Source organism: Sinocyclocheilus grahami, unplaced genomic scaffold (genome assembly GCF_001515645.1).
Source record: "Sinocyclocheilus grahami isolate Dianchi unplaced genomic scaffold, SAMN03320097.WGS_v1.1 scaffold468.1, whole genome shotgun sequence".
Taxonomy (NCBI): Eukaryota; Metazoa; Chordata; class Actinopteri; order Cypriniformes; family Cyprinidae; genus Sinocyclocheilus; species Sinocyclocheilus grahami.
Genome location: NW_015505647.1, coordinates 418395 through 441701, shown reverse-complemented (window position 1 = coordinate 441701; position 23307 = coordinate 418395). Strand labels below are relative to the sequence as shown.

Genomic DNA, 23307 nt, shown 5'->3' with positions numbered 1-23307 from the left:
CATGACCCTAAATGAAAAACATTCACAAAATTTCACAAAGATTAAAGTGGTTACTAAGGTGTTCCGAGTCGTTGCTATGCAGTTGCTACGTGTTGTCAGTAGTTTCTTCCTGTTCAAAGTCAACGGAAACTATTGCACGATACAAAATAGAAGAATGTTTCAAATAATGGTTTGCTACATTGTTGTTCTGATGACGTTTGTCACATGACCTCGTTACATCCCGTGAGTGGCGTCCTGTCATCATCGCAGAAATAAATACAGTATTTTGTATTTTAAATCCAATTATATTAAGAAAAATGTTTTAATGTTTGGGAGTGTGATCAGATAATGATTTAAAGTTGCACTGAAACAGAAGTAGTGACAGATTCAGAGCATCAAGTTACGACATTTTGATTCCAAATTACAAGCTCTATTTGTGTGTGTGTGTGTGTGATAAAGTGAGAGTGAGGTCATCTTCATGTGCCTGCTGCCATGCAAATGAGCTCCAGCTCAACAAAGAAACAATCAGTCACTAGCTTAAAATAACTGACTTCATGAGTCTGCGCTGCTTTATTTATCTTTCACTCTCTATTAATCTTATTCTAGTTTAGTTTACTAATTAGATTTTATATGACAGGGACAAAGCATGTCCATTACAATAAGCGCAGCCCATCTTGTCTCAACTCTACTTGAAATAAGGATGGACTTGAGCCCTCGAGCACTTTGAAAACAGAGTGACTTGCTTTTTTTTTTTCTTTTTTTATTTTACGTTTAGATATTTTTACACTGGTAATTGATTATGCCGCTTATTTTGTTGGCAATACCTTGTAGCAAGATTCACGCAAGGATGTCTACAATTGCTGAAGAAAGCTACATGATAGCATTTATCTCATTCTATGTTGAATTTTGTTTTTTAAAAAGACACCACAGAGTGTGATGTCATATTACAATAAGTCTAGTGTAAGTGCACCTTCATAATGTAATGAGATCACAAATGTGTGTTTATAGAGTATTTTACAATGGCTTTGTATACATGGCTTAGCCAATCAGAATCAAGGACTGGAATTATTCATTTTATAATACATATAACATTATATCACTAAAGCTAAAAATGGTCCAATTAAACATTTAATTCCCTTTTTGTGTACAGTTAGCCTTTTCTTAGCAAGCTAACAGTTTAACCTTCTAAATTGCATATTTTATACCACCTAAACTAAAAATAATAAAATAGCGCATGTTTTCAGTAAGCCTTCGTTTAGCAAGGTAACAGTTTAGCCTAGCTTAGCCTTTTAAATGGCTTAGCCTACTAGCTTGGCACAGTGGTTAAGAAAAGCTCTTTTGATTAGCTAGACATGACGATAAAACGATACATTTTTCAGACATTGAAAATGGCGGATAGTAGTCATGGATGACAACTGAAGTCATTCTATCACATCTTGTCCCAAATTCCTAGTACAGAAAAAGTGACTAGAATGCCCATCTCTATTCTAAAATGTCAGAAAATGTGCTAGAAAGATGACAATAGCTTTCCGTTTAGCATAAAACCTTGGGGACTGTTATTGAAGCTTCAATCTGAAGGCTTTTGGTTTGTTTTCGCTGATCTTTTTCTGTTATTCCCTGGAGACACCTCTCATCTCCTCTGTCCCCTTCAGGTGGTTGTCACTTTCATTTTGGATTTCGCGGTCTGAGATGTTTCAACTGCTGGAAACATGTCCTGCCTCAACGAGAAACCTTGCGCATCTCCTTAACGTTACTGGCGGCTATACTGTACAGAGGCAGCCATTGTTTCCCATTCTGCGCAAACAGGTCAACAGTGGGCCATACAATAGCTCATTGGCTGCTTCTTTGTATCCCCCACGCATTCTGTATCACAGGAAGTATTGTTTTTGGCGGGATAAATCTGTACACACACACACACAACTGTAAGTAATTGTGGTCAAGCAGATTTATAGAGATGTGATTGTGCCATTTTATATCACTAAGAGCTCTCTCACGAGTGACCTATATCGAGCAGCGCTTGTGGTCACTTTAGAGCCATTAAAAAGAACCACAGAGTTACACTCAATTAATCTGGGACATTAAACCCTAATTAAACATAACCTATCCTTGCTCTATGATTCACACGGTGTGGAAACAGTGCAACACTTGCAAGACAATCTTTCTCAAGTTTTACCAATCAGGAGTCAGTGCTCAAGTTACAGCATTCAATTAGGTGACACAGACATGAACAGTGTTTCCTGAACTAGCAAATGAGCATATATGCATCACCTAAAAGCAATACCTCATGTTTACCACATTTTCATCTGTTCTCACTCCCTTAAAGGAGTGGTCAGTCATTTTTACCAATTAAAAAGTTTGATATATTAATAGAACATTTTAAAAACATCATTCATGTGTACCCTCACATTGTCATAAAACTGCACAGTGACACGAAGGTTGAGGATTCAAGTGCAGTGTTTATTGATGGCTAGTCCAAAGGTGTAATCCAGAAGCAGGCAGAAGGTCATACACACGGGTAATCAATGGACCCTTTTCACAAGACTGTGGCGACGCGTTTAACGGCCATCAGCATCGTAAATCCTCAAAAGTTTTTCATATTTGTATTTTTTTTTTTTATGTATGTATGTGCAGGTGCAAACAATGAGTGCTGATGAGTGTGTGCAAAGGATTATGGGGAATGCAGTCCAGGATAGAGTGGCAAAGGTATGGGATGGACGATGGAGTGCCCTCTGGTGGTTATCAAGGGCACTCCAGCTGGTGATTGTGACACACTTGAATGGAGGCCTCATACACACATATATATATATATATATATATATATACATTCTAGAAAAAGTTTTATTCTACATGGGGTATGGACCCCTTCACAGGCGGCGCCATATTGACTTGAAATGAGCAGCTGTGTCAACTGAGAAAACTGAGGGGGAAAAAAGCACTAAATCAAAAATATACCAAGTTCGGTCCTAGAGAGCCGCAGTCCTGCAGAGTTCAGCTCCAACCCTGAAAAAAAAACTCACCTGCCTATAGCCTTAGTAATCCTGAAGACATTGATTAGCTTGTTCAGGTGTATTTGATTAGGGTTGGAGCTGAACTCTGCAGGACCGAGGCTCTCTAGGACCGAACTTGCCTACCCCTGCCCTAAACCATCTCTCTTTGCAGGCAGCCATCTGGCTTAGTTTCCACAAACACCTCCAGCCATTCAGCTGAGAGAGAAATGTATGAGGAAAGGGATATTTGGGAAGTGAGAGAAACAGGGAATGACTTATTAAGGGTCAATATTAGAGAGCCAGGCCACTGTGTGCTGTATAAATATCTCAGTAAAATGTAAACCAGCCTTTATATTTGAGGGGAAATGTGTACTAACATGAAGGGCGAGTACTAAGATCACACTGAACTAAAGTTCAAACATGGGTTTCTAAAAGTGACACCATTGGAGCTGGGTATTCAAAAAGGGAAAGACACACACATATCCTTGAGGTCCACGGCCTGAATTCTGGTCCTGAATTCAAAAACAAGTGACAATAAGTCTTCATGACGATGTAAATATCCCTCTCTGCCACATCATTGCCAATTTTCAAAGTTCAAGATCAGTGCTTTTCAACCAGGGGAATGGGGGCAAATTATGATAAAAACACTATTTTTTTAGTTTATTTATTTATTTTTAGTCAAAAAGGTTGAGAACCACTGGTTTAGATGGTAGGCAAGTTGGAAAACCAGCTGGTATTGGGCTCGAAGACCATCTTGGGCCTGAAACAAGCCTACTAACATGGTTGGTTAGCCATTTGCATGGTTAATTACGTAATATAACCAAATGAAGAAACTGCCACAGTAGTACAAATAAGGTCTCAAATCTAACAGATTTAATATGAATCTTCAACATTTCTGTCAAAATACCACAGACCACATACTAAAGTCATGTTAAATGTTCATATTAAGTGAATAAGCATGTATTTAAGCAACTTTACATATATTTGCATACCTGCACTGCATTAATTTTGTACTGTATCTTTAAAAAGCTTAACTGTACTCCTAGAAAATAGGGATGCATGATATTATAGGAATGTTATCGGAATCGGCCGATAATGGCTTAAAATGTAAACATTGGCATCGGCCCGATATGAAAAATTACGCCGATATGCCTTGCCGGTAAGACTAATAGCTCACATGTGCTTAGGGCGTGTTGGTGATAAGATCATGTCAGCAGTGTGGTCATTTTTGAAGTTAACTTTTGCCATAATGGTGATTTGATTCACTGTTTTGGATTGCCGCATTTAATTCGAGAATAAAAGTACACAATGATCAGTCACTAGTTCGTGCAGCAGCAGCCTCCCCCAGGTCCTAATGCTCGCCCGGTAAGGCCTATTTACTTAGGGGGTGTGGTGTTGGCCTTCTTGTAATAGCATGAAAGTAAAATACATAAATAAAATTCGAATTCTTACAACTCTTTTGCTTTAGACCATCTACAAATGTTAAATCTTTAAGTAAAATGTTGTCTGAAAGAAAAATCTGTCTGGTGGGGGGGGGGGGGATGCAGTGACTGATTTATAGTTGATTTATAGTTATTTTCAAAGCTTTCAATGTACTCTCCTTTTAAAAGAACTTCATTATTGTTTTTGTTAAACACTAACAAAATTTAAAATTATTTGTTTATGATCTTTGCACAGGAGAGACTTGAGCTTGCACAGGAGAGACTTTTCAGCCAAAATGAGCTGAAAAAGATCACCATATCGGATATCGGCAAAAATCCAATATCATGCATCCCTACTACAAATATGAACAGCATTAGCATGTACTGCAGGGGTGTCAAACTCATTTCCTGCAGAGTTTAGATTTAACCCTAATTAAACACACCTGATCCAACTAATCAAGTCCTTCAGGCTTATTTGAAAACTACAAGGTAAGTGTGTTGGAACAAAACTCTGCAGGGCTCCGGCCCTCCAGGAATTGAGTTTGACAACCCTGATGTACTGTAAAACACAAAGTAGCCTTGTAGCTAGTACCAACAATCATTTACAAAACAGAAGGATGACAAATAGAGTGACGAAGAGGCGTGACAGGAGTAGTGTTTTTATAAAGTGTCTCTAGTCAATGAAACGGAAAATTGACCAGCAAGTCATGTTTTCAGTCAGTATCCTTAGCTACATTCAGGTAGTTATGAATAATCACGTACTCTGAGGCTAAAAATAGCATCAGGTGCATCTAGGTCCTGTAGTATCACTCAGAAAAGAAAATACCTTAAAAGGAAACAATACATTGAATTCAGTGAAAAGAAAAGACGTCATACCAGTTTTGAATGGTCTAGCCTGTCAACTAGGTCAGATATGGTTTAGAACATTGTTAACCTCTTCATCCAGGTCCCCAAAACAGGCTACCAGCTCTAACCAGGTACACCAAGATGAATCAACCTTAGTTCCAACAGCTGATTAACCACTTTAAACCAGCTTGAACCTGCAGAAGCTGGTTATAGTTGGATTTTCCAGCAGGTATTGTTTTCATTCTGAAAAATCTAACACCAGCTACTGTTTGAATAGGAGACGTAAAGATTTGACATGAACACTTGTCAGTATTTTGAATGGTGTTCAATTTCGTTAGCTTTTAGCAATGGGCTAAAGAATCTTGACAACCTTTTATACATACGTTTGCTGCATGGGCGCTAGGGATAGGCATTTTTCAAAAATATTGTATTTGAATATTTGGGTTCATAAAACACAAATATTTCTTTATTTAAATGTCATTTAACAAGAAAGATGTTATTTTTTTAATAATCAAGTTTTTCGCGACCCGAACCGCACCTGCATTAAATCTATTACATCGGGTAAGCAAGATTATTTATTTTCTCATGTAACACAAGCAATCAAACCAAAATTAGGCATTCTAAGTTGGTGCTTTGAAGAAAAACAGGCCCGCAGCGCAACGTAATAATTAACAGAAAAAAAGATGAGAACGTGCATCCTTTCTGAGTGAAAACAATACAAAACTTTAGCATAGCATCTTGTGATCACTCTGCTAGGCTTTCGGACAAATGTGCATAGGCTAAATCATATCATAAACACGCTTATAATTCTTAATAAATGAAAAGAACATATTCAAATATGAGCTTTTAGCCTTCTGTTAAATGCGATTGCCGTTATTATTGAATTTCATTAGTCCCAGTTATGATTTATGCGCAGTTGTACACGTAAAAGTGAGCAAGACACGACAGTTACAATATATTATGATTGTTAAAAAAGACATCTAACTCTCATAACCAAATTAGGCTACATTTATTGTCATATTAAATATCTCAATACACATCATTAGATGACATTAAGCACAACTTGTGTAGATTTATTTAGTAAAAAGGCTTGACTGATTCATTTTGCCGTATATTTGTGTACTTTTACCATTTAATCAATCTCAGTATGTGTTAAATTTGTGTTGCTAGACATTTGCATCACTAAGGCTAAATTATGCCTTATTGCCTTTTATGTCTTTTAAGTCTTTCTTTGGCCTGCGCTCTGAAAATGATCTGTTAATTCTGCTAAACTTTAATTAAAACTGAAACTAAAATCTAAATAAAAATGCGTTCACAAAATACAAACTAAACTAAAACTAACAACAATATTAATGAAACTAATAAAAACTAAACTGAATTGTATAGCAAATTTGAAAACGATATTAAAATAAAACTAATTTATAAATTCAAAACTATAATAACCTTGGTACATACACTCGAGTCGGCCTATGTTTACCATGTTTATTTTGTCTCACATCATGTTAATGTTGAGAAAAACAATAATATCCACATGCTCGGGTGAAAGTTGGCTCCTCTGTCTGGAAATAATAAGAACGCACGCCGACACAGACTTCCAGAGACACAAAGAGGTGCGAAGCAAAGTTTCTTACAGCGCTTTGTGTTTTCTGTTCTTAAACCACTCTCCCTCAAGGAAACTTCAAGGAAACGACAGTGAGTATAGAAAAGAATCATTCACCCCCCCTTTAATTAAAGCAAAAGGTGGTTCAACAAAATACTCACACAAGGGGGTGATCCTTTTTCCAACTCAGTGATTCTGGGGGTTTTTTTCTGACATGTTGGTGTTATATCTTTCACTCGGATGTTATAAGCTGCACTGAGTAAATACAGCTGGATAAAACAAAAGCTGTGTCCATCTTGATTTCAGGCTGCAATGCAACAAAATTTTAATATTTTAAAGGGGGGTGATTCTTTTCTATACCCACTGTATGTCTCAAGATCATTTGGCTATCAGACAAGCTCTCTTCTCGGCTCATTCGGGATACAGCTGCGCTTAACTGCAGTCGTGAATGCAGTGATGGACAGCAGTCGACTGCTGTTTGGATTTCATGTGATCTCTCATTGTGGTGGTGATATTATGATAACTCAGTTTCACTGATTCATTTGATCAAAGTAATTCTAAACTTCGCGAAGCAGACGACAGCATTCTGATCAAATACAATCTACTTGTTAACACGCTCCACAGCGCCACCCAGTGAATTTAGTTAGAAATTACTTTTAGTTTGCGTGCTTAGGATTTATCATGAATTCCCTGCATTTACTGCCGGGCAAAACAACACGTAGTAAAATTCGAATAATGTTTTTATTTTTTGAACAATAATTACAGATTGATTATTCGAATATTCGACTATTTGTGCACACCCCTAATGGGCGCCAGCTCAGAAAAAGTGTCACAACTAATAAAACATGCACCATGATGATTCAGATATCAGATTTGACCATTAAGAGTTAAGCTTTGGTACAGGTGTCTTCAAAGTGAATGAATAATGCAGAAAGAGGTTCACTTCTATAATTCATGGGAATGTAATATATTACTGGAAGTATAAAAAGGGAGGTTAGGTACTCATTTGAGCTCTTCAGTTAAAAAGGTAGACACACACAATCACTTCAAAGCACTCAAATGGTAATCAATATATCACTGCAATAAGCGATACTAAACCTAGAGCAATTAAGCTATCTGTGGCACTGCCAGTTAGGTTTAACGGTGACAAAGAACCTTGGCAGAGATTCCTGGCAAAGGCGAAAGAAATGCAAGACACTGATTCTTCCTCTGTTTTTCCTAGAGCTCTGAACTTCAAACAGAATACTGCACATAATTACAGTAAAATGCATGGAATAGGAAGACTGCTTTATTCAGACAATTTTAGGTCGTGTTCCCCAGGGGGAAAAAAAGTGAGGACGGGTGGAACTTTTTACATTTGAAATAAAACAGCAACAACAAACAATTATATTGCATCTGAATTGAACGTAACCTCAACGCATCCTATACATGTTGTCAAATGTCTTGCACACATCCAGTCTGCTTTTTCTTCATTAGTAACATGCAATTATAAAGGAGGTGTTGAATTTTATCTTTAGCTCCTTGCATTCTTTCGTATCATGTAGACAACAGATTAAATAAAAATATGAATATGCAATATAGCAAATATATTTAGCAAAATGCTCCTCTTTATAGTTATTTTACTAGCTGACTAATGAGCTTATTGATGCAGAATGGTTATTCTGAGGTAAATGTTGTATGGCATTGTTTACAAGCTTTACACATTTTTACCGCAGTTTGAAACACTGAATGTGCGATTACATGAGACATTTCAGTAAGTTGTACTGTAGGCTATCTTATAATATAACTTTTGGTGTCCATTAGGACTGTGCAGTTAATCGCATGCGATTGTCATGCGCATCTCTTCAGTAAAGCAGGTTCCGTGATTAGTAGTAAATCTCCATCACCTGCTTTCAGATGGAGAGGCATTTACTACACAGAGCCGTAGTTCACTGACAATTAGGCAATATCGCATTCATAATCGAATGTGATTCATATGCGATACTGCTTATTTCGTACCATAGTAGTAAAGAGAAAGATATGATGGGTTCACCTGCCACTTAACTGAGGCGCTAAAGCGATTGCTCATGCCACATTAAAGAGCACCAAAAAGGTTTGTATTGTTTGAATTTCGTTACGAATTTAGCAGATTTTTAAAGCGGATGCGGTTTATTAAAAGGTAACGGAGCACAAAGCTTGTTGCGATTACTGGATGGCAGATGCGCTACAAATAATTTGAAGTTCACGCATTAGCAGAACACAGCATGTAGACTAAAGATCTTGAAAATAATAATAATAATTCATATTTTAATTAATAAAAAATTTTTTTGCTGCAAATGCGACCGTTTTAGGCACAGCCTGGAGCCCCAAGTATACTAGCTACTTGTGAACAGAATTTACACAAAATGCAGAGAGAAAAAAACCTAACCTACCAAACTACAAATTCAACAGTGCAGAATGTCCAAACAAATTCAGTTAGTCTTGGTCTTTTTATTTCTTTTGAGGCCTTTCACAATTATATCCCAAAAATAGAAAGAAACTCCCTAGGACATGAAGCCCAGCATGTCCACACTTCAAAACAAATGTCTTTTATTTGCTGAGCTACACATTTTAACTGATTAAATGCTTCACCCTACAGCAAAACGGTCTCAAATCTGCTTATGTTTTATGATACAGCAGCTGCTCCATTAACAAAGCAGAGGAGTAAACAAGACTTGTTCCATTTGACTACATGTCACTGCTCCGCTTGGGCCTCACATTTGGTCTCCAAGCAACCAACTGCTCAACAGAGCACAACTTCGCCAAAGGGAGGCAGATCGGCTTTGAGGGACATTCAACTCCATTGGCAGCTCCTCTGGCAGTGTGGAATGCTATTCTTTTGAGACTGCAGTAGGTCTGACTCTGACACATATTTCTACACGGGCATGATTTTACATAGATCTCAATCACCCTCATAGGAACTTCAGGACCCAGTAATGGAGCAAGTAACTAGTTCTGTGACTGGTTGCATAAACTACTGAGACAAGTCATAAGTTAGTCTTTTTTTCTGCAAAACTGGTCATACATTTTTTATAGCTGACAAATTAAGTGTATAATCATAAAATCATAAAAATTGTAGCCATAAAAGGTTAAAATACAAGCATGTTTTTTCACTTGCAAACCAATGTATTTGTTGTAGGGCTGTCAAGATTTTCATTACACAATAACCTACTATAATAGAGTGTCAAACAGTTACTGGTGCTGGATTATTTACAATATTATGTGTAGTATTAACTAACATATCGATATTTCATTGCAAATTTTATTTTGTTAATTTGTGATTGGAGTGCTGCAGAATTAAAGGTTTCGAAATTTTTTAGAAGTTGAACTACTTTTAACACAATGCTCATGACGTGAGGCACAGAAAAACAGCAATAAATGGCCTCCATCTCCCAATTAAACAATTAAAATGAGCAGAAGTAATGTGAGAATCATCATATGAACAGCCTCCAAAATATCAACATGTTTTCGTTATTCAAGAAACAAAGAATACGAAAAACTAAATTTCGCTACACCAGATAATTCATATTGAAACAAACTTAAAGTAAGCTCTTATCATGCACGCTAAAAAAACAATGATGCAAGCAAGTAAAAAGTTATTTCTAGTTATCATTAGCCAATAACGCTTGCCAATATACTGTGGGCCACTAGTTAAAGAAACTTTGAGAAAAAGTCTCTCTCGTCCAACACTGTCATCACTCCTCCTTTTATCCTTCTGGAGCTCCTCCGTGGGACTCGAGACCTGCATCTAGCACCTACCGTTTCCCATGGGAATCTACTCTGTACTTCATTTCGCACCTATGTGACTCTCTAACACATCCGATGCACATATAACAGCCTGCCAGCAGAAGCCTCCTCATCTCTGTTTCTGGGCTGAATGCATTTCTTCAGTATTTACTGATTCACTTGGCAATCCATCTCTAAAATAGGTCTCAGCAAGGCAGCAATTCCAACTTCACTTGCAGCCAAAGATAAGACGCTAGTGTGCCAGAAGTGTTCCCAAGATAAGCCACATTTCCTCCAGAGCCATGCTCAAGCTAGCCTCCAAGAGACAAGTTCAGTATCATTCATGATATTTTCCATATTCATTTCTATTCAGTCTTCAAACGTATGATTTATAGTCATTCATGTTTGCTTTACTAAACAAAACAAGGAGCTCATGCTAATTTAATGACATATGGCGCATGAATTTAACATGAACATCCACATATAAAAACCCTTCATGTTTATTTTTTTTCCTTTCTCCAGGCAATTCCGTGTAATGAGGACAGTGGGGAAAAATCATCACACCAACAGGCCTCCTTCATCACAACGTCACTACAAAAATGATGCTAAGCACTATGTCCATTTTTATTTGGGGTGCGCCGGTCCGATATTCAGTATCGGTATCGCTCCGATACTGGCATTTTCTGCCGGATCGGGTATCGGTCAGATGAGACCGATTCAAATCCGATATTGTGCGTATACTATTCTGTGTTATTGTTAAGCCCCACAAAAGGCACAAAATCATTATAAAGCACCATAAAGTTTCCTTCCACTATATTCCAAGTGTTCTGAAGCCGTTCCATAGTTTAATGTGAGGTACAGATGAATATTTAAGTTGTTAAATTCAGGTTCTTGTAAACTCTTCTCTCCGCTGCGGCTGTCAGTCATCCTCAGCATTCAAACTGCGTATCGCGTTCGGTTACGACAGTCAAGACAATAAAAATCTATCCAAGATGATTCACTGTTCCTATTATTATACTTGATCTGTAGATAAAGATCAGTGGTTTTGCATAAAATGACTTTATCTTGCTGGAGTTTAGTGCCGTTTCTAAAGCATGCTACTTACTACTGGGTGTCTGTTAGATCACAACACTGGAGTAGAGAGCACTATGAATTGTTTTTCATGTGCACAGTAACTGAAATTTAAAACTGTTAAAAGAAAAGGCTCAATAAACTATTGCACAGATATAATACACTATGCATCAAAATCCTCTTCCCTTTGTGCTTTGAACTTTTCTATGCGGAGCGCAGCGCGTTGTGCTGCTCCGTATAGGAGCCTTTCATCATATTATAATACTTTTGTGCAATGAAAAATTATTAATAGCCTTTGTCACTTTTTCACTAAATATTTAGACTTTATAAAATTATTGTGCACTCATGATTGTTCTAGAGTAACTTTTGCTACTGAATTTTCCACTAACCTAGTTTATATTAGTATTTTTATCATAGATTATATATTTATTCATTTGTTGTTTTTCTTTACAATTAAGTTGTCTATATGTGGTAGATTGTGTTTAACACATGAAAGAATGATGATCAGGTCAACACATTGAGGTATACTAATTCTACACTGATTAAAAAAAAAACTGCGCTGGTATCGGATCTATATCGGTATCGGCCGATACTCAGAATTTCTGGTATAGGATCGGGATCAGTTCTAAAAAAGTGGTATCGAGCCAGCCCTAATTTTTATGAACATGTTTTCTAAAACAAGAGGGGCAGTCATGGCCTAATGGTTAGAGAGTCAGACTTGTAACCCAAAGGTCGCAGGTTTGAGTCTTGGTACCGGCAGGGTACCAAAAAGAAAAGCCTACTCCCTGTATATTTATATGATATGGCTTAGGTCCCTACTAAGGAATTGTTTCAACAGATGTTACATTTACTAAGCAGTCTGAACACTTCATATTTGTAATGTGGGGTTTGGTGTTTTGTTTCATGTTCATGTTTTCCATGTCTTTTATTTTGTAATTGATTCACCCTGTTAGTGTCATGCTTCCCTTGCCCTCATGTATCTCTGCCTTGTGTATGTCTTGTTTCCCATTGGTTTGTTCTTGTCATGTGACCCTCTTGTTTGCTATAAGTAGCCATCATGTTGCCATTGTCTCTATAAGCAGTCTGAACACTTCATATTTGTAATGTGGGGTTTGATGTTTTGTTTCATGTTCATGTTTTCCATGTCTTTTATTTTGTAATTGATTCACCCTGTTAGTGTCATGCTTCCCTTGCCCTCATGTATCTCTGCCTTGTGCATGTCTTGTTTCCCATTGGTTTGTTCTTGTCATGTGACCCTCTTGTTTGCTATAAGTAGCCATCATGTTGCCATTGTCTCTTGTCGTGTATTGATGTTGTAACCCGCTGTCGGTGAGTCAAGTCTGTTCATGCCTCGTCAAGTCAAGTCAATTCAAGTCAAGTCTGTGTATCTTGTTTGGATCACACTGTAAATAAAACTGCACTTGGGATCTCACTACGCTCGCCTTCAGTGGACTGAATTTGTTACAATATTTCAGTTTTTGAAGGGATGTCTTCATCTCAATCTCTCAAATTTAACAGAGGTCTACAGTTCAACTATTTTCACAACTTCCCACAACCATTGAAGCAAATGTTGATCAACTCATCATCCAAAATAAATGGTACTTTGTTCATTGGTTCACTTGGTAAGGGCACAAAATAAAAAAGACAGAAGTAGGTTGCCTTCTAAATTTCATCAACGTGAAGGAAAATAGAGAGAAAGACTGAGAACAGAGAGCAGCAGAAGCGGCTAGTTGAATATCAAACGTGGCTTTTCCTGCCAGACTTAGCCTGAACATCAGTTGAGAAGAGAAAGGGAGACTCTAAACAATACCCGGATTACACTCTGAATCAGTAACCAGTGGACACTTTGATTTTGCAGGCCATGGGAGCTGAGGAGTTGGCAGATTCAAAAAGCCGAACAAATACAAATAATGTACAAAGGAAGTTCCTTGTGGTTACGCCACACGTGTTGACAACAACCAAATTCCCTCATGTTGTATGTCTAACTATATACTTACAGAACATACTTCCTCAGCTGTTAAGCAGCAAGTCCATCATCACATGCGGTGCATACAGGAAACCACAAAGAGAGAGAGAGGGTGAGCACATGAGCGAGTTGTGACTTCCCATGGCATCTTCTGACTTTTTTGTTGAGGAGCTTTTTTCTAGGAACTCAAACAAACAAACATTCCAAATCTTCAAAAAGCAGGACAAAGAGAGTCAACTAGAAATAACAAAAAAAAAAACATGGAATAGAAAAAAATAATGCTTTAGGGCAGCACAAGGAAGGATCGTGAAAGATCATGTGACACTGAAGACTGGAGTAATGGCTGTTGAACATTTGAATTTGCTATCACAGGAATAAATTTCATTTTAAATACATTAAAATATACTTTTAAAGTGAAATTATATTTCACAATATTACTATTTATAGGGTACGTCCACACGAAGCCAGAGCTTTCCCTATCCGATCTTTTTTTTCCCTCATCTCAAGAAATATCTGCGTCCACACGAAACCACAAAACCGACACAAAACGATGTAGTATACATGCCAGCATGTGGCGCTGTAATTCTGCCACAGAGATACACTAAAAACAGAGAAGAAGACTTGGAGCGTGCACATAAACCTTGCGCACGGTATACAAACGAACATGAAACAATACATTTATTAATCTGTGTTAACGTTAGTTAATAAAAAGACAATCGGTCAGTGTTTGTTCATGTTTTTGTTGCTGTTACATGACGTAGTGGTGTCTGACTAGGGGTGAGACGTGGGCTGATGACGTCATCGTTTCAGAAAATATACAGATTCGCTGTCCACACGAAAACACAAGGGTGGCGTTTTCAGATTTATCCACTCTGGGACCCGGTTTCAAAAAATATCGGTTTCACTCTCCCAAAACGCCGAGTCCGTGTGGACGAAACACCTATACGATACAAAATCTAGGAGTATACAGCTAAACGCGTCTCCGTGTGGACGGGGCCTTACCGTATTTCAATTAAACGAGAAGCATCTCAAAGGCACAAGCTGTACTGTCCTTTGCCCTCCTGCATATAAAGCTATAGCTGCAGAATGGAGCACAAAGCAGCATCTCCTGCTATCAAACACTTCACCAAACACAAAAGACTCCTGTCACCCGGCAGCAGACTTCGGCTATGTCCCTTTATGTTCATCCAACGATCACAGCTTCATTGGTCAGTTATAAATAAACCACCATTCAAGCCTGGCCTGCATGACAAACGGCTGCCATTCACCCCACCTCAAACAGAATACAAAAGCAAAACCAATGCAAAAATATCACCCTCACTTGTGGAGGCAACTCTCTAGAAAAAAAGTGATAAATTTAACAAGTGCCAGTGACATTTCCTGTCAATTTCAACATCTCATTTTGGAAGCCAATCAAAAAGCGAAGCTTGTCAAAATGAGAAAAGGATGTAAACACCCAACATTAACATCAATTGCCTTACTGTTGTGATTCTGAAGAAATAAGAAAGACGAGGTAATATTATACATGTAATATGTCACCAAGAAATCCCAAACTATTGACTATTGACTTTGGGATGATGGAACCAGAAGTTCAATAATGCTTACTCATTTCTGGGTTTTAGGAATCATTCCTTTGGCCTTCTGCACTCTATTACCTCAACCTCAAATCTCAGCTTGGATCTCAGCTCCACCGAATTTAATGACAACTAATGCCTCCATTTACCAGTTTTTTTTTCAATGCAGTCTTCAATTCTACAATCCACCTGGGACAAAGAGCATATGCTGGAGAAGACTAAGGCACGCACATTCAGACACAATTCTTCATGCGTGTACTTTCAGCAGTTGGACTTGAACCAAGTTTTACCACCTTATAATGAGCCTGCAAAAGGAAAAGGGCTAAACATAATATGTGCTTTTTTATAAGAACCGCTAAATCAGACCACACATTCAGAAAGGGGCACGCTGGCAATCCCCCCTTACAAGCTGTAATGACTTACAATCAGTTTCTAAAAGTTCTGGTTGCTAGGATACAACGCTGCCACAGAGGCTGGAAATGAGACTGACAGCAAGTCACGGAGAAAGAAAAGCGACCGAAATGAGATCAATTTCCTTTTCATATCAGCCACGAGTCATGACACGCACCAGTCCAAAATAACATCACATTCACACCTGAGCATTGTCAGCAGCAGATGCCATCTGGAAGAAGCCAAGAGATGCTGTCTGGTCTTAAAGAGACAGAAAATTGCTTCAAGACGGTCTGTTATTATTGCTTTTGACTGGAGGTTTAGACCAGGGTAGGGTTGCACCAGCGGATCATAAGTTCTTTCTTAAATTGGAACATAAAGTCCACACTAGTAGTCACTACTAGCTAGTTTGTAACTAAATCTGTAATTAATTTTGTTGCACCATTTGTTCCTAAAGGGATAGTTGATGAAAAATGAAAATTCTGACATCATTTACTCACTTTCAAGTTGTTCTGAAACTGTATGAGTTTTTTTCTTCTGCTGAAAACGAAAAAAGAAGATATTTTGAAGAATGTTGGTAACCGGTAGCCATAGTGTTTTTTTCCATACTATGGAAGTCAATGGCTACCACCAATGGGTTACCACCAATCTTCATTTTTGGGTCAACTATACATTTAAGGGAGATGCACAGTTGCATAATATTACGTTTACCTTTAATGATTCAATTATGTCTATATTAAACTAAATAACTACAGTATTGAGATTCTTTGGATGAACTCTGCTGGCTTGTACTGCTCCGGAGAAATGTTATCATTACTGAACAATTGCTTTAGAAAGCAAGCCAACAAACACAATGTAATGTCAGATTACTTTTCTTAGGGAATTAATTATTATTAATTAATTCAGATTTTGAGAGGACTCGAATCTGAAAATTCAAAAGTCAACCTGATTAGAACTGATTTAAAATTTGATCGTTTACACTTTATCAACGGTCGTCCAGCGAGACGTTAATGTCCGTGTACATTACCGATTCTGTTCATATTACTTCGTGGCCAACGACACAAACAAAATGGTAATCTTATGAAATTTTGAGCAAGGTAACAAGGATCTAGGCAGAGTTTTAACTTTAAAATGTCACAACACAAGACAATGATTCTTTATATATGAAACAAAAATTTATTGGCTATTCTAGATTACATTGACCTAAGCTAAGACAGACACATACACACACACACCAATATTGTTCTGAACAATGAAAGTTACGGAGTTTATATGAAGTTCCCAAAGTTCTAACTCGTTTTCACGAGTGGTTTTAAATTCAACCTGAGAGAATCACAAAGCAGTCCCACCGCGCGCTCTTCCAATCGACTTGATGCAAGGCATACCTTAACATGAAGCTTCACTTTATCATGTGGGGAAATATTTCTGCGAAGAGTTTGTTAATACTTCTATAAAGTGTCGTACAACACACACTGTTCAAAATAACAGCTTTTCACTCGTTTCAATGCTTTGCAATTATCACCAGTTTTCATTCAACACTAAACTTCCCATATCTTACACATTAAATGCTTTATCTGCTAAAAGGAAAAGTTATAAGGCAAAGATTAAAATATCATGGTTTCAATAACACATCACACAGAAAGCATATTATTTGGGAGTATATTGCTCTGATACTTTAAATTATTTTAAATGATTGTCTTTTGAATTGTCTGTGTAAGTTCTGTTTCTTTGTCTGTGACAGGAGCGCGCTTTTTCTGGAAAGTAGGAAAAGAATGTGCCCCTTTGGAATGCAGGGAGAAAGAGGGCAGATATCCTTAGGTCATGACACTGTCACGGGTGGAGATCTGCCATTCTTCTCGCTCGGACATGGAGCTATAAAATTGTCTCTTTTGTTGACGGGATTATCAATTTATGTGTCAAATGGTCATGGGTATCACGCATCTGGTCCCTGAAAGCCCGTAAAACAAAGATAGTTTGTATCCCTGTTTGAGTTAGGGTCTTAGCATTGCTTTTCTTTGAGTCTCTTGAGAAGATAAGCCAAAGGGAACAGGAACTGCTGAGACACTGAACTGACCCTGTATTAGTTTTACGACCGCAGATGATCAGCCACGAGTCATGACACGCACCAGTCCAAAATAACATCACATTCACACCTGAGCATTGTCAGCAGCAGATGCCATCTGGAAGAAGCCAAGAGATGCTGTCTGGTCTTAAAGAGACAGAAAATTGCTTCAAGACGGTCTGTTATTATTGCTTTTGACTGGAGGTTTAGACCAGGGTAGGGTTGCACCAGCGGATCATAAGTTCTTTCTTAAATTGGAACATAAAGTCCACACTAGTAGTCACTACTAGCTAGTTTGTAACTAAATCTGTAATTAATTTTGTTGCACCATTTGTTCCTAAAGGGATAGTTGATGAAAAATGAAAATTCTGACATCATTTACTCACTTTCAAGTTGTTCTGAAACTGTATGAGTTTTTTTCTTCTGCTGAAAACGAAAAAAGAAGATATTTTGAAGAATGTTGGTAACCGGTAGCCATAGTGTTTTTTTCCATACTATGGAAGTCAATGGCTACCACCAATGGGTTACCACCAATCTTCATTTTTGGGTCAACTATACATTTAAGGGAGATGCACAGTTGCATAATATTACGTTTACCTTTAATGATTCAATTATGTCTATATTAAACTAAATAACTACAGTATTGAGATTCTTTGGATGAACTCTGCTGGCTTGTACTGCTCCGGAGAAATGTTATCATTACTGAACAATTGCTTTAGAAAGCAAGCCAACAAACACAATGTAATGTCAGATTACTTTTCTTAGGGAATTAATTATTATTAATTAATTCAGATTTTGAGAGGACTCGAATCTGAAAATTCAAAAGTCAACCTGATTAGAACTGATTTAAAATTTGATCGTTTACACTTTATCAACGGTCGTCCAGCGAGACGTTAATGTCCGTGTACATTACCGATTCTGTTCATATTACTTCGTGGCCAACGACACAAACAAAATGGTAATCTTATGAAATTTTGAGCAAGGTAACAAGGATCTAGGCAGAGTTTTAACTTTAAAATGTCACAACACAAGACAATGATTCCTTATATATGAAACAAAAATTTATTGGCTATTCTAGATTACATTGACCTAAGCTAAGACAGACACATACACACACACACCAATATTGTTCTGAACAATGAAAGTTACGGAGTTTATATGAAGTTCCCAAAGTTCTAACTCGTTTTCACGAGTGGTTTTAAATTCAACCTGAGAGAATCACAAAGCAGTCCCACCGCGCGCTCTTCCAATCGACTTGATGCAAGGCATACCTTAACATGAAGCTTCACTTTATCATGTGGGGAAATATTTCTGCGAAGAGTTTGTTAATACTTCTATAAAGTGTCGTACAACACACACTGTTCAAAATAACAGCTTTTCACTCGTTTCAATGCTTTTATCTTTAGTAAATCCAGACAGTACTATTTTAACGTGAAAACTATTTTAACGGTTTGCGCTGGCGCAAGCTGTTAGTAAATCTGGCTCTTAGTGTGAACGGGCCTTGGCTTTGATATGAGATTGGCCTGCTCTAAGAAGTGTCCTTTCAAGTGTGGACTAGTGACGTACGAACAAATGAATGGAACATAGTCCATTTTAAATCTTTTGGCCACACATTATATGAGTCCTCCAACTGGCAATCATCAACCTTTGAAGATCAACCAGAATATTCAGTAAAGGCACTGCCTCAAAGTGATCTTGAGAGGAACCGTTTTATGTAGAAAAAGGCATTAGCCACCGATTTAAAGACCAGTTGTGGCCAATCATATCCTTGTGATCTATGACTGGCTTCTACCTCTGATAACCATCATAAAGTGGGTTATTTCTGCACCACTAACATCATTAAACAGAAAAAAAACAGATAGCCATGCCCTAAACTCACACCATTGGTTGACCCAATCTTGCTGTTGCCAGGCTGGTTGACAGCAAAGTTTCAAAATTAGTTACTATGTTTTCCCTTTTCCAGATAAATTAACCAATATATGACTATATATTACGCTGGTTATTTTGTATAGTAAAATATAACACACTTCACCATTAAAGGGATAGTTCACACAAAAAGGAAAATGTTCCAATGTTATTTGGACCCCAATGTTAAAATATATTATTATGTGGTCCCCAGAAGAAAGAAAGTCATTCAGGTTTTAAACAACGTGCGTGTGAGTAAATGAGGACAGTTTTCATTTTTGGGTGAACTATGCATTTAACTATAGCGCACTCTGAAACGCAAACCAGGAAGCCAAGGGCTTTAGGACCTATGAGACTATATTCTTGCAGCTGACTGGGAAGTGCCCTTAGTGACATGGCTATTTTAACTGCAATGGTTTCAATTTAAAATTATACACGGTCATGTTACGGCACAAAATTTTGAGCCCAGCCTAGCAACCCACATCTTACATAATCAGAACCAGATCTATATGGCTTCACTCCTGTGTTGGCTAAAGCTCAGGACGTAGTAATCCTAACAGCACGTTTCATGATGTGCTCGGGCTGAGTTATTGATTCCTGTCACATTAACAGGAGTTCTGGAGTGGACTTGTGTGGGGAGAGGGTTTGTTGGCTTGACGCCTGCCAAAATCTCATTCAAAAAAGCTGGTGAAGAAGCATGCCAACGGCAGAGCAAAGGACACTAAAGCTGCAGACATAACCAAATCGATTTACAGATCGAAAACCACCTTGTTTGCTTGGATTTCCATCCTTGATTTATCTTGATGACTATAGGCTAAAGTTTTGAGGAATGCTGGCATTAAAGTAATAGTTCACCCAAAAAAGAAAATCTGCTGAAACTATACTCACCCTCAAACAATCCAAGATGAAGATAAGTTTGTTTCTTCATCAGAACAGATTATATCCATATAATGCATCATTATATACTGCTTTCTCCAGTGAAAAAGTAGTATCATCTGAATCAGGAGATAAATATGCACAGATCAAGCAACTTTTACAAGTGAAAACAGGCCAAAACAGTTCTAAACAAATATGTCGATGGATTTGGATGCGAGAGGCAAATTGACTTTTTCACTGGAGGAAGCGTCTTGGATAATGGACTCATATATTGGCCAGAACCAATGGTTTAAAGTTAGACCACCTTATTTGCTTGTTACAAATACGCAGCTTTTCAACATTAATTGGTGGACTGAAGTCATGTATTACTTAAGGATTGTGATGTTTTTATTGGCTGTTTGGTCTCTCGTTCTGACGGCACCCATTCACTGCAGAAGATCCATTGGTGAGCAAGTGATGTAATGCTAAATCTTTTCAAATCTGTTCCGATCTACACGTGAATGACCTGAGAGTGAGTACATTTTCATTCCTGGGTTAACTATTCCTTTAACACACTAGCTGTTGGGTCCCACACTCATAAAATATATTTTTAAAGGGGTCATATGATGCTGCTAAAAAGAACATTATTTTGTATATTTGGTGTAATGAAATGTGTTTATGCGGTTTAAGGTTAAAAAACACATTTTCCACATACTGTACATTATTGTTTCTCCTCTATGCCCCGCCTTTCTGAAACACGTCTATTTTTACAAAGCTCATCGGTCTGAAAAAGCAAGGTGTGCTCTGATTGGCCAGCTATCCAGTGCGTTGTGATTGGGCGAATTCCTCAAGCGTGTGACGGAAATGTTACGTCCCTCACCATATTTTGATGCCTGCGGCAACCACATGTGACGACCCCGGGCTGGACTCCGCTTTGTCCATGGTGAAAGCCGATCCGGAGATCGACAGCACGAAGTTGAAGTATTTCCTCAGCGCACAGATCAGCTCTAGTCATGACGATGCGATATCGTCCTCTTTTGGAAGGCCAAACAAAGTAGTTTCGCTCACACCTCCACACTAGCTTAATACAGCAGCGTTGGAAACAGATGCCGAATAACTTGTTTTGCAAAGGGTTATGAAAGAAAGTTATGACTTAACCTGAGGCATATGACTTATCCACAGGCTTTATTAATAATTCAACAACACGCACACATACACAAATCTACAACAGGCAAATGATTCCAGCAACCACACAATATATCTGCTGAAAAGTGCTTGGTAAAAAACACCAATATATGGGATACATATAAATAAATAAATAAATAAAGGTGTAATATGGTATAATATTTTATATATACATATTATCATTAGATAATAATTGTGTTATTAAAAGAGAAAAAAAACTTGAGAAAATAAGGAACGCGTTAATGAATCCTTTTAGTGCACTGATTCAAAAGATCCGAGTCACTTAGATGAATCAAAGTCCCTACCACTCTTTAGAACGTATAGTAACAGAAAACCTCTGGTCTTGCAAATTCCAAAGTAAATTACATTAAAAATACAATTGTTTTCACGTTTAGATAAATCATCTTGAGAAAAATATGACCATCCAAGAAGACGACCCCTCAACAAAATAACAACGTCAAAAAAGGGGAACTGAGACGACTCTCACCTTGCTGCCTTAACTGGAGTGTTCTTTTGCTTTAATAATTCATGATACATCGGGTTGTATTAGGGACATCTGTAAATATAATCTCTTTTTTGCAGAACGTCGCTCCAGCACAGGCGAGATCGTGACTATGGCGGTGTGTCCAAACCTATCGAGCTGCCTTATCTACTTAGATAACTTCGCTCGCGAGCCTGATGTTTGGACTTCTCTGAAGACGCCTAGATGCCTAAAATGCTGTCTTAACAGATACAAGATTTGGTTCAGCTTCACAGCCAGTGACTCACTTGTCATCAGCCAATATTTTGAGAAAAATACAGGACGGAAAAGAAGGCAAACGGGCGTTATGAAATGCGCGAAGATTCATTTCAGGCTTGTTATGTCATACAAGAATACCGTACTAAAACGCTCTTATATCGTGCAGTTGTCGGTGACGGACGTGCGCATCAAATGTGCTGGATTTACAGCAAACGACTCCACACCAGCTAGCGATCTTTGCTAGGCAACATGACAAAGGCGAAACATAAATGCTGGTTAAAGTGACAGTTTACCTGGTCCAGTGGTAGATCAATAATCTTACTAATTGGCTGCAGCAGCGTGGAGCCTGTGCAAGACGTAGAAGTGGCCATGATTCAGTCCAGCTCCACTCCCTTACAGTCAAATCGCCCAAAACACCGTCTGTCCTCTTTCTCTCCCTCTCTCCCTCTCTTTATGGTGGATGGGTGTTGTTGGGAATGCTGATCTCTAGTGTTGCTCTTGTCGCGGACTGTCAGCGCTGTAGCACCGCCTGAACATCAACACAAAGCCCGTGTAGGCGGACTGACTCGCCCAGCCCGTCCATTACATCAAACTACTGCTGCTCAATACACACACACTCACTCAGCTCAAAATAACTTTACTGCCACTCTCTCTCATTCATCCCCGTCATTTACTATAGCAATGCAATCGTATTTTTAAAAGAATTACAGTGGGAAAAAAACAAAGAAATATTATTTTAAATATATTTTTTAAATATATATTCTATTTTATGAAGATTTTGTAAAACTGCACTTTTGAAAAATATTTAAATGATGTACATGCAGTCTTCTAGAAAAAGTTGCTATATTTTACATGAGGCCGGTTGCCCCTTCATGGGCGTGGCCATGTTGACATCACATGACCAGCTGTGTCATGCAATTAAGTTTCTAAGAACAACAACAACAATAATGATAATAATAATAATAATAATACAATTTCAGCCA

The 23307-nt window shown here is 37.9% G+C and overlaps 1 protein-coding gene across 1 annotated transcript in view; it reads right to left on the bottom strand.

Moving 5' to 3' along the window:
• The window catches only part of LOC107553282 (membrane-bound O-acyltransferase domain-containing protein 2-like), a 61392-nt gene extending 38453 nt beyond the window's left edge, over window positions 1-22939 (bottom strand). Inside the window, exon 1 of the mRNA XM_016235466.1 lies at window positions 22618-22939. Within this exon, the coding sequence (XP_016090952.1) occupies window positions 22618-22695 (78 nt within the window). The 5' untranslated portion in view covers window positions 22696-22939. The remainder of the gene's footprint in view (window positions 1-22617) is intronic.
• Window positions 22940-23307: the final 368 nt, after the last annotated feature.